This window comes from Stereum hirsutum (genome assembly GCF_000264905.1).
Source record: "Stereum hirsutum FP-91666 SS1 unplaced genomic scaffold STEHIscaffold_1, whole genome shotgun sequence".
NCBI lineage: Eukaryota > Fungi > Basidiomycota > Agaricomycetes > Russulales > Stereaceae > Stereum > Stereum hirsutum.
In genome coordinates this window covers 550,346-561,510 of record NW_006763131.1, presented here as the reverse complement: position 1 = coordinate 561,510, position 11,165 = coordinate 550,346, and the positions used below count along the sequence as shown (strand labels likewise).

At 52.5% G+C, this 11,165-nt stretch overlaps 3 protein-coding genes and 1 non-coding gene across 4 annotated transcripts; 2 read left to right on the top strand and 2 right to left on the bottom strand.

Annotated features, from left to right (window-relative positions):
- The first annotated feature begins 531 nt into the window (after positions 1-531).
- Positions 532-2,037, top strand: STEHIDRAFT_116979 (NAD-P-binding protein). The gene is made up of 3 exons (XM_007298432.1): positions 532-1,042; positions 1,121-1,317; positions 1,453-2,037. Exons 1-3 carry the CDS (start codon positions 634-636, stop codon positions 1,939-1,941), a joined length of 1,095 nt encoding a protein of 364 aa, XP_007298494.1. The 5' UTR covers positions 532-633; the 3' UTR covers positions 1,942-2,037.
- A 143-nt stretch (positions 2,038-2,180) lies between these two features.
- Positions 2,181-5,779, bottom strand: STEHIDRAFT_164292 (Cullin-domain-containing protein; the record flags this gene model as incomplete). The annotated part of the gene is made up of 11 exons (XM_007298431.1): positions 2,181-2,558; positions 2,626-2,798; positions 2,897-3,116; positions 3,275-3,480; positions 3,535-3,943; positions 4,013-4,128; positions 4,230-4,540; positions 4,672-4,782; positions 4,857-4,930; positions 5,008-5,315; positions 5,506-5,779. 11 exons carry the CDS (start codon positions 5,777-5,779, stop codon positions 2,304-2,306), a joined length of 2,457 nt encoding a protein of 818 aa, XP_007298493.1. The 3' UTR covers positions 2,181-2,303.
- Positions 5,780-6,238: 459 nt separating this feature from the next.
- On the bottom strand, positions 6,239-6,312 carry STEHIDRAFT_t4. Its single transcript has one exon. It is a non-coding gene; the product is annotated as a tRNA-Val (tRNA).
- A 103-nt stretch (positions 6,313-6,415) lies between these two features.
- On the top strand, positions 6,416-11,151 carry STEHIDRAFT_143406 (cytoplasmic dynein heavy chain 1). Its single transcript, XM_007298430.1, has 15 exons — positions 6,416-6,494; positions 6,546-6,930; positions 6,995-7,261; positions 7,319-7,443; positions 7,500-7,830; positions 7,896-8,465; positions 8,522-8,688; positions 8,739-8,816; positions 8,876-9,449; positions 9,507-9,637; positions 9,700-9,819; positions 9,876-10,085; positions 10,150-10,276; positions 10,334-10,431; positions 10,490-11,151. Exons 2-15 carry the CDS (start codon positions 6,633-6,635, stop codon positions 10,925-10,927), a joined length of 3,534 nt encoding a protein of 1,177 aa, XP_007298492.1. The 5' UTR covers positions 6,416-6,494; positions 6,546-6,632; the 3' UTR covers positions 10,928-11,151.
- Positions 11,152-11,165: the final 14 nt, after the last annotated feature.

Below are 11,165 nucleotides of genomic sequence, written 5' to 3'. Positions count from 1 at the left end.
TACAGTAGTCACAGCCCTTCAAGAACTGATCTGCAGCGTTCTTTGGCGCATCTGACTATCTGGGTCCTCGCCGAGTTCCGGAAATTCCACGACTTAATGCATGTCTTTTGTCTTCTCCATCGGTAATATACATGTCGCGATGCATGCATGACCGTGCATCCAAGTATGTACCTTCAAAATGAACTACGCGAAGTTGTTTCCCTCTAAGGACGATTCCTTTGGTCCTTGCTGCCGCTTTGTGAGGTTTTGCAACCTCGGTACCGTTTGTTACAGTCGATGATTTGTCAAGGTAATTCGTTGGATATTGTGCGGTGAAGTGATGGGCAAGCATCTTGTTTCTCTTCCTAATACTATATCGTTGGCTGATCTATCTAAGTATACCGCAAAACTCGTGTTTTGCCACAACACGATATTTCATACTTACGCCACAACAACCAAACAAACACGTGCATCCACCCTCTCTCACAACCGCACTCAATTACAATAAATTCTTTCTAAGTACATACCCCCATCTCCAAAATGGCAGGCCAACGTTGGCAGGCCATCCAACGCTTCTCCGCACGCCAAATCTCCGACCCGAAAAGTACGCCTCTAAACCAATGGCGAATGCTATCATCCCCCGACGTGCCACCGATGACTCTACCGAGCTCAGCGACCGTCATCCTCGCCACCACACTCTGTCTCTTCCTCGCTACGACAATCTCTCTCTTCGCTCTCCGATCCACCTTTTACGTCCTCTCCTTCATTCGACGGTGTTTATATAAGCCACGAACGAAACTGATCCCTCCGAACTCCGAACGCGTCCTCATCGTCGGAGGCTCGAGCGGGATCGGACGCGCTATAGCTTTGCTCTACGCGCGTCGAGGTGCGAGAGTATGTATCACGGGCAGGAGGGAAGAGGAGGCTGTGAGGGTAGGTGAGGAGTGTGCTGCGGTGCAGGTTGTTGAGGGATTGGAAGGAAGGCAGGAGAGGGTACTGGGGCTCGGGGCGGATTTCACGGATCCGAAGCAGATGGTCGCGTTGAGGGAGACTTTGGAACGAGGTACGTTTATTCTCGATGATGATATAGTAGGTCGGTCTGTTGCACTGTGACTTATGTGCTGGATATGTTGTACAAAAGAATGGGGAGGCCTGGACACAATAATCGTTTCTGCTGGGGTATCCGCGCTGCAACCGCTCATGACCCTCGCTGGCGTCGAACCCGGCTCGAACGAGACCTCGGTGCCGAGTGTTGAAGGCGTGGAAAGGGCGTCGAGGATTGCGTCTGCTGCTGTGGATGGGAACTACATAGGTCCATTGATCACTGCCGTTACCTTTGTGAGTACTACTACTAGTGCTTTCTGTCTCTGACTTGGCCGTCGCAGTGTGGCGTCGTGTGGCGCCACAGTCGAATGATATTATGTTCATCGTTCCCATATTCCAAAATCCCGTACTAAAAAACACACCCAACAGATCGCCCTCCTCTCCCAAACCTCCCTCTCGCCCTCAATCCACCTCATATCCTCTCTAGCGTCCTCCATCCCCGCCCCCACCCGCACGATCTACGCATCCACCAAATCCGCCTCCCTGCAGCTCTACCGCAGTCTCTCCATCGAACATCCCGCTATTGGGTTCAGCTATACATTGCCGAGTACTGTGGAGGGTGATTTTAGGGCTGGTGCGGTCGACGCGTCCCTCGGCCCATTGCACGAGGACGACCCGAACGCCACCACGAACACGAAGAGTAAAGGCCTGAAGAGGGAGTACGTAGCGAAAAAGGTGGTCGAGATTGTAGATGGGAGTGGAAAAGGGGGCTGGGCGCGCGGACAGGCGGTCTTCGTGCCGGCGTGGTATTGGTGGGTGCAGTTCGTGTATGCGATTTGGCCGGGGTTCGTGGAGAGGAGGGCGGCGCGGAAGTATAATTTTAGTCCTTCCACTGTCAGTGTGAAGCCGAAGAGTTGATGTTGATGTTGGTGAGAGGGTATAGGCAGTTGGGGGAGGGGGTGGATTGCTTTAGTTATAGGTATTTGTATTGCTGTATTTCGGTGGCCTGGTAAACCGGAATATTTTGGATTTTGTTAATGGTTGTGACACTGTCGCGGCTCATCATGTCTATCGCATCGCCGCTCTAGGGCACGACACAGGCCACATCGCGTATTAAGTAGACGAGAAACGACTGCACTTGGTGGTATAAATTCAGAGGAAATATACCACAGCTCTACAACAGCGTCTATTGCATAAAAGTACATGATGATCACCATCAATTCAAGAATACAAGAGAAAGCAGATCCTATCCAACTGGCACATCCACCCCCCTCCCAAGCTCACGCAACATAAATATAAAGCCCCATATCCTCCTCGTCCCTCCTCACATACTCCGCCTCGGTCAGACTCGCGATCCGTTCCTTGATCATCGCCACGCTCGGCACGAAATGTTTCTGGACCGCTTGCACCGTCTCGTTCACGATCTGCCCGTGGTGCATCTGTTTCTTCGCTTTCATGAGTCGGACGATGGCCGCGTCGAGGAGGTGCTTGCGATCGCCTTCGATGGCGTTGCGCGTGCGGGTTGTTTCTTCGGCCTGGGTGGGGTAGAGTGCATTCAGTAGGATTCGGTGAGATGAGATGGACGGATAAGAGAAAACGCACCGTCTCCTTCGACTGTATCGAATTAATATGCACCACCGGCTTCGGATCCGTGAATTTCTCATTAAACACGAACACATCCCCGTCATTCACGTCCTTCCCCGCCGGACGCTTCGTGAGCACTTTCTTCTTCCCGCACGCAAGACTCTGTAGTGTTCGTCTGAGCTCCGCGTCCTCTGTTACATCACACCACACCAACACCAAAAAAAACACACACATTCTCATATCAGTTCCCTGCAATGGGAAGAACACAAGACAGGAGATGAATACGCACCCATCCCCGCCCCAACCTTAATCTCCCCAAACCCGAGCTCCTTCTCCTCATTAAACAACAACAACACAACGGCCTGATAGAGCGACACCGTCAGTCTCTTCGTGCCTTTGGGGAAACGCGCCTCGAGCGTCGCGGTGCCGAGGGAGTGGTCCCATTCGAGCGTGCGGCCTTTGTATTTGGATTTATAGTAGGCCGTGAAAGAGGTTAGTTGTTCTTGGAGCTGTCATTACGATTACGTTGTTGGTCGTTGGAGGACGTGGGAGTGTGAGGTGTCAGTTGAACTGGGATTGGGATGAAAGGAAGGGAGGGACCAGGAAAGGAAAGGAAAGTGGGGAAAGGAGAAGGAGGAGGGAGGAAGAGACGAGGAGACGCACGTACATATGGAGGCAGGACGGCCGTGATTTTGCCTTTGCGGGACGTGAAGGGCCATACGCTCGCTTGGAGGATCATGACTTCCGGAACGAGGTCTGAGTCTGTATTGTTGTTCTTCCCTGCGAGAGTTTCGCGGTAATCTTTCCCCAGATCGCGCGAGAGGTTCAGGTCCGTGAACATCTGGTCGCCCATTCCGAACTCGGGGTCGTAATCTGGTCAAACACGCGGTCAGTAGAGAAGAATGAGGATGGTGGAGGAATACGCACCCTTCTTCAACCGATCCAACATCGCCTTCTCCACATCATCGCTCGCCGCCCTCTTCAACAACAACCTCTTCGCCAACGCCCTCTGATAGAAAGTCCTGAACACATCCTTATCGTCCGTACTCCTATACAACCCCAACACATCCTCCAACTCCTTCTTATACTCCGCCTCTTCCCTCCCCGCCTGTCCCTGCCTCAACAACCTATCGACATGCTTCGCGATCATCTCTGCGGGCTTGAGGCGCCGGCACTTGAACCCGGTGGTGAAGGCGTCTTGGAGCGCGTAGTTGAAGTCGGGGGAGGAGGCGAAGGAGGTGGAGAGGGTCGTGGTGGCGAAGTGTTTGAAGGAGATCAGGCGGGAGACCATTTCGTCGTCCCGGGGTTGGTCTTCGACTATTCGTTTCACGGTGTCCTGCAGCGTATACGTAGATGTAGAATGATGAGTGACCGATGAGGAAAATGGGGATTGAATGGTACCTACTTGGACGGTGTTCTTGAATTGGACGAGCAGGTCTTTCTTGCCGTTGATCCGGTCGAAGAGATTATACATCCTCTTCAACCCATCCATATCCCTCTTATTCATCAACGCCTTCATTCCTGCACCCGCCCAATCAGAATCAGCCTATCCATACTCACACTCACGAAAGGGGGAGGGGGGAGAACAAAATGGGAAGGGAATGGATGGATAGATGACATACCATCCTGCGCCAACCACCCCCCACGTCCTTCCAGCAGCGCATACTCCGTCCTGCTCCTCACGATCGCCCAACTACTCTTCGGCAGCACCTCCTCCGCCCTTTTCATCTCCTGCGCGATCCGCGCGTCACAATGGACGATGAACTCCCGTGCATTCCTAGTTTCTTCTGCAGCCAATTTCGATGACTCGGCGGTGTAGAAGGAGGCGAGGAGGGAGAGGTAGAAAGACTCGAAGATGGGTTCGTAGCGCGCGTGGCGGTGTAGATGGGCGATTAGGTTTTGGATTGTGGGGCGGGACGGGTGTGGGGTGTCACTGTGCAAGTGGAAAATAACACGAGATTAGACCAAGTGAATTGAGATTACAAGAGGGAAGATGGAAAGAGGAGGAGGAAAGGGAGGAGGAGGAGCAGAAAGAGCAGGAAGAGGAGGAAGGGGAGTACGGACGGATTCAGACGTTCAGCAGTGACCCATTCTTCGATCCCTTTCTTTATGCGTTGAACTATGCCGGACTCGCGCTCGAGGATCGCCTCGGTGAAGAGGCCGTAGGCCATATTCCTGCGTTTTGGAAGTATGTCATGTTCAGGAGAGCAATATCATACGAGACGCTATATGGAGAGAACAGAACGCACTCGATTCCTTCCGAGCCCTTGATCTCAATCATATACACACGGTCCAAGTACGCCAACAAGTTCTGCAACAGTCTCTGTAAATTTAATGAGACTCCGATCAGTAAAACACACTCTGCGCTCGCTCCAACAACACAGATTTAAAAGAACGCACGATTCGACCCTCGAACATCCGACACATCCTCACGAAATACTCAACCCACTCCATCTCCCCCTTTGTCTCCTTCCCCACCAACTGCCCTCTCAGCCTCGCCAACGACTTCTCCAACTCGAGCTTAAGCACATCTTCGAGGTCCTGGCCACGGCCGGCGGCGCAGACGAGATGAAGGCATGTGGAGAAGATGCGTTCGTAGGGGAGGGTGTGGCGCGGTGTGGGCTCGTCGAGGGAGAGGATGTTGATGATGCAGCGTTGGAGGTCCGTGAAGCCGCTTTGGGTGGATTGACGGCGGTCTGAGGGACGATCTGGATAGGGACAGGGAAGGTGATGAGTATGGACGAGCCAAAATTGAATATGCCGAGTTGATCTGGTAATGATCTGGTAGGTGTAGGTAATCTCGTGGATGGCTTAGCTATAATTTCCGCAATTCATTCTTCCAACGAGAACGCCAGAATGATTTGTGGCCCAAAAGTCGATGTCACAAAGCATACTCACAAGCCGATCCAGTGATCTTGACCTGCGCAACGCCTCTCTTCCTCGTAGTCGCAGCAGCCTCCCCAGCCCTCGACCTAGAAGCAGAAGCAGAGTCAGAGTCGCTGTCCAGACGTGCTACCTTGTGGACATGGACAGGAGATGCCGACCCAGCAGATTCATCGGGAAGTTGCAATTGGACGGGGTTGGAAGACTTGTAGGCGCTGAACGCTGCCCCGACAGTGGATGTGGATGGGCTGTGTCCGAGAGTTAGGAGGCTGAAAATGTCGAGGGACATTGATAGGATGAGATGAGCCTAGGGATTCAGTGCTCGTCGTCGTTGACGATGGCGATGAGAAGGGTTCAATGTGGGGCACGGTGACGAAGCTTGGACGCCACACTTTGGATCTTCCTACAGGTGGCGCTGAGGCCCCTGAGTGATCACTGACTCACTGAGAGCGAACTCTCTCATTGTTCAGACCAGTTCCATGCAGCCTTGTTGAGCCTGCTTACAACGCCTATAAGATATTGGTAGATCACATTTTTTTTCGAACTCTTACAGACCCAAATTCCTCTGAATTGTAGGGGTTCTGTGACGGTCAGCCTTTGCGTCTCTATTAGTCGAGGGATATATCCTTACACTGGTGCTGTAGACGCCATGTAGTCGAAACTCAGGGGAAGGGTCATACTGTAGCAATATGTTGGCGATATGTGAGTAAGTAAAAGGGTGAAAAAAATAATGTGTAGTTCTCATTGATGATTCGACCCAGGCTCGAACTGAGGACCTTCTGTGTGTTAGACAGATGCGATAACCAACTACGCCATCGAACCATGCAACCGATAAAAATAGACGTATCATCATACGGTAATGCAAAAGGCAACTCAACCGGTTAGCGACGCAACATTTCATTTGGGCAGCTTTGGCTTCGAGCCGCCACCTTGTTCATTGCTGTAGACATCGAGCTCTATTGCCATTTCCACAAGAGTATCTGTAATAGAGACTCATAACGACTGTAATGTCCCTTTCGACTTCACTGTTATTAATCAACTCACAATAAATACAGGACGTGTTGGGGATACCCGGGATCGGAGACAGACCGCAACGGAGAGCGTGGCCCCAGCCTTACGCGTAACACGCAGCATATTTCGCCATGAACGGCACTCTTTCAATGGACGCATCGTATACACCGGCGCTCACCAATGGCAATGGCACCACCAACGGGAACGGGCTGATACCACACGACGACGCGCCGCCTACGAGCGTGACCTCTGCTTTCGATCCGAACATCTTCAGGAGCTATCTGCTTTCACTTTTGCCACCTGTGCTCGGCGCGTCGACGGACGAGGTCGAGGGCATATTCGACGAAGAATTCGAGGAGCGGATAGCGAGATTTGCGGCGGAGGGAGGCGCAGCTTTGTATGTGGTCAAACGACGAGATGAAGTCGAAGGTGCGTTGCTGTTTCAATGTTTGCTTTTCCGGACTTGTGCTGAACATGGTCGATATTCATACAGACGATGCAACACAAACATATACATATCACCTCACCTCACATCTCACGTACACGCCCTCGAACATGACCACGCTCGCACTCATCAAACGAGGACCTACACTCGACCCTCTCTCGCCACTCGCCACTCAAATCCACATCCTGAACCTGTTCGGAGGAGACGAGACGCCGTACGAGAGTTTGCATGCCGTCGTCAGGGACGGTGTCAAACCTTGGTTCGACGCGTTTGTGGGCGCGAGAGGCGGAGGGAAGGATGGCGTTAGCAAGATGGGTGGGTATACTCCGTTTACGAGCCTCCCTTCATACTGACCTCTGGTTGGCGCCACAGGTATCCCCGTAACCAAGAAGAAGTTCGCCGAGCTCGAACTCTCCTTGCTCCACTTACAACAAAACGTCGAAATCCCCGAAATCCACCTTATCATTCACCCTGTCATCCAGAAGGCCGTCGAACAGGTAACTATCGACTTTCTTATTCACTTTGCGTCTTCGCTCATTAAATGATCCGTCAGGCTCGTTCATCCGGCTCAAGACCAAACATCTCCCACATACCCGCTAAGATCCTCAACGACTCCAACTTCCTCAACACCCTGCACTCGAACGTCAACACATGGATCAAGTCCATCCAAACCGTTACCAAACTGAACCGCGACGTCGCGTCCGGGACTGCCTCGCAAGAAATTAACTTCTGGCTGAGCAAGGAGCGAGCCCTCGAGAATATTGAGAACCAGCTCCGCAGCGAGGAGGTCAACATGGTGATGGACTGCTTGCGGAACGCGAAACGGTTCTTGGCCACCGTCAGTTTCATCGCTGATACCGGCCTGAAGGACGCCTCCGATGACGGTAAGACCTTGTCATTCCCATTCGTTGATCTGGCCGTTCTATCATACTGACGCTCACTGTCACAGTTCACAAGTACAACCAGCTCATGAAAGATTTCCCGCTCAACGAACTTCTCTCCGCCCCCGACCTGGACAAGATCCAAGAATCGCTCATCCTCATCTTCGGCCACATCAACCGTAAACTGAAACTCTCACCCTACCCGATCCGTCGCGCGCTCCCCCTCGTCGAAGCCATCTCCCGGGACTTCAACGACCAACTCCTCCGCATCCTGACCTCGCATCGACTTCTATACACGCCGTACGAGACCTTCGAGCGTCTCCTGAACCTCACCATCACCATCTTCCGCACCTGGGACGATCTGATCAAGGAGTTCACGAATGTGGCGCGGGAGGTGACGAGGAAGCGGTTGGAGAAGTTTATTCCGATTAAGGTCGTTCCGGCCCATGCGAAGTTGCAGGAAAGGACGAGGTATTTGAGGGAGTGGAGGAAGCAACATGAGCAGTTGGCGGTGATGACGGGGCCGACGAAGGGATTGGGGGCGGTGGGGATGGAAGTGGGAGGGATGGATATGGAGGAGGAGGTGAAGGAGGCGTATGAGGTTATGAAGAGGATCGATGTGCTTGATGTTTCGACCGGTGAGCGGTCTCTGTTTTTCTGTCTTCGCGTGGATACGAGCTGATATGTATTGCAGAGGGCACGGAGATATGGGTCACTGCGGAGAACGCTTACAACGAGCGGGTGGCACGAGTCGAGAACCAGATCATCTCCCGACTGAGGGATAGACTTGGGACGGCTCGCAATGCTAACGAGATGTTCCGTGTGTTCTCGAAGTTCAACGCTCTGTTCGTGCGACCAAAGGTACATACAAGCCCTTCCAAAGACGTTCAAATAACTGACCATTCGAACAGATCCGTGGCGCCATTCAAGAGTACCAAACCCAGCTCATCGACTCTGTCAAAGAGGACATCAAACGCCTCCACGACAAGGTACCTCTCTTTCCCTCCACCTCCTCCAAACACTCCCTAACTCCTTTTCCCCTACCTAGTTCAAAACCCAATATCGCTTCTCTGAAGCCTACCACATGTCCCAAATGCGCGACCTCCCCCCAATAGCCGGCGCCATCATCTGGGCGCGTCAAATCGAACGACAACTCCTCACCTACATGAAGCGCGTCGAAGACGTCCTCGGAAAAGGCTGGGAACTCTACGCCGAGGGCCAAAAACTCCAATCCGAATCGTCCGCCTTCCGGAAGAAACTGGACACCCGACCGGTCTACGACGCCTGGCTGCACGATATCAACCGGCGCGATATGGGTGTGAATGGGAGGCTGTTCGAGATTGTTAGGTTGAGGGGGGGAGGGTTTCAGTTGGCGGTGAACTTCGATCCGCAGATTATCACGCTGTTCAAGGAGGTTAGGAATTTGCTGTGGTTGAATTTTCAGGTGCCGCATGCGATCACGAATATGGCGAAGGACGCGAAGAGGGTTTATCCGCATGCGGTGAGCTTGATGGAGACGGTGCGGACTTACGGGCAGACGTTGGATTTGGTGGAGAATAATAAGGGGATCGAGTGGCTTGTCGCTGAGTACAGGAACGAGGCGCAGAGGATGGTCACGAGAGGTGAGCTTGGGACTTTCAGGCATGTTGTGTGGTCCGAGGAGCTTACGAGTGGAATAGGTATGAACATCAAGTGGGACCATTTCGTCAGTCAGTATGATGCGGCGCGGTATGTTCCTGCGAGCGACGGACGAGATCAGAGGCACATTCAGTTCGTCAGGGAGTTCGCTAGCGTGGTCTCTGTCTTGCAGGTTCGCCACTTCCCTTAAGATTTGGCTACTTTTGTGCTCACTCGCGGCCGTACTATATACAGGACAAGACGAACAATGTTATTGATCTGTACAAAGACATTCTCAGGGCCGTCGAGGATCTATCCACATGCTCCTATCAGAGTGAGGTATTCTCTGAGTTGCTCGGTCGTATTCAAGCAGCAGTAAGCCTTCTTCCGTCTGTCTCTCCCCTTGCATCGCATCTGACGATATGAATCAGATCGACAGGTTGAACTTGGAAGGCTACGCGAACCTCGACCAATGGGTTGCAGAGCTGGACAAGAAGATCGAAGGCATCCTTCTTCAGCGGCTTACGCACATCATCCATCTCTGGTGTCAAGAGTTTGACCGATCGGACGATGGTGACACGCGAAGAGATGCTACCGGACTCATCACGAAGAAGCGAGGGGATAAGCGCCATAACGAGAAGGTGGGCTCTCTGACGACCATGCACTGTCAGCACGCGACAACAACTGACTCCGTTTTGCCTATAGCACCTGGAGGGCATGACGTTGAAACCTATCGTGCACGAGATTCGGATACAGAATCAAGTCATCTTCTTGGACCCGCCAATAGAGTATGCTCGTCAGACTTGGATCCAACAGCTTCACGACTGGCTCGGTATGTCCATGCCTCCACTGATTCAGCGATGAGTCTACTGACACAGGGTCATTCCAGGTATAATCTGCCGGTTACGACGCATACAGAGTTCGCGGTACGAGATTGGTCTTCAGATGCAGGGGCAGACCGTTACAGAGACAACATATACATCACTGGTAAGCTCTTATTGGTCCGCTTCGAGAAATATATCATTGACGGAGCATTTGCTACCAGGTCACACAATTCCCCGACGACACCTTCGCCCGGCCATTCGCCCTCGTCGAGGCCAAAATCCAACACCTCCGAGACTACGTCAACAAGTGGCTCCAGTTCCAATCCCTCTGGGACCTCGAAGCCGAATACGTCTTCAACCGCCTCGGAGACTCTCTCGCGCACTGGCAACAGCTCCTCACCGAGATCAAGAAGACGCGCTCGACGTTCGATACCTCGGAGACGCAGAAATCGTTCGGCGTCTGCGTGATCGATTACGAGCAGGTGCAGGCGAGGGTGAACGCGAAGTATGATGCTTGGCAGAGGGATATTCTGAGCAGGTTTGGGGTGAAGCTGGGGAACGCGATGAAGGAGATGCATGCGAGCATTTTGAAGGCGAGGAATGATTTGGAGCATCAGTCGATTGAGGGCTTGGTCGGCGGGGGTCCTAGGAGGTTCTGAGAGTCTCCGCTTCTACCGTCTCGTATTGTTAGATTTCTGGTCTTACTGTTCGTCGGTTTGGTCTTTGGTCCCGGTCTCGCAAGTTCATACACTCATTTACCTTATGTTTTCCTTCCCTCATTTTCGCTCCGTCTCTATCTTCCCTTTCTTTCTCCCGTGTTTTACTTCTTTCATGACCAGCATATGTTTGTATCTTCAATTGGATCCCTCTCTATAGTAATGCCCATTTACGCTTTCA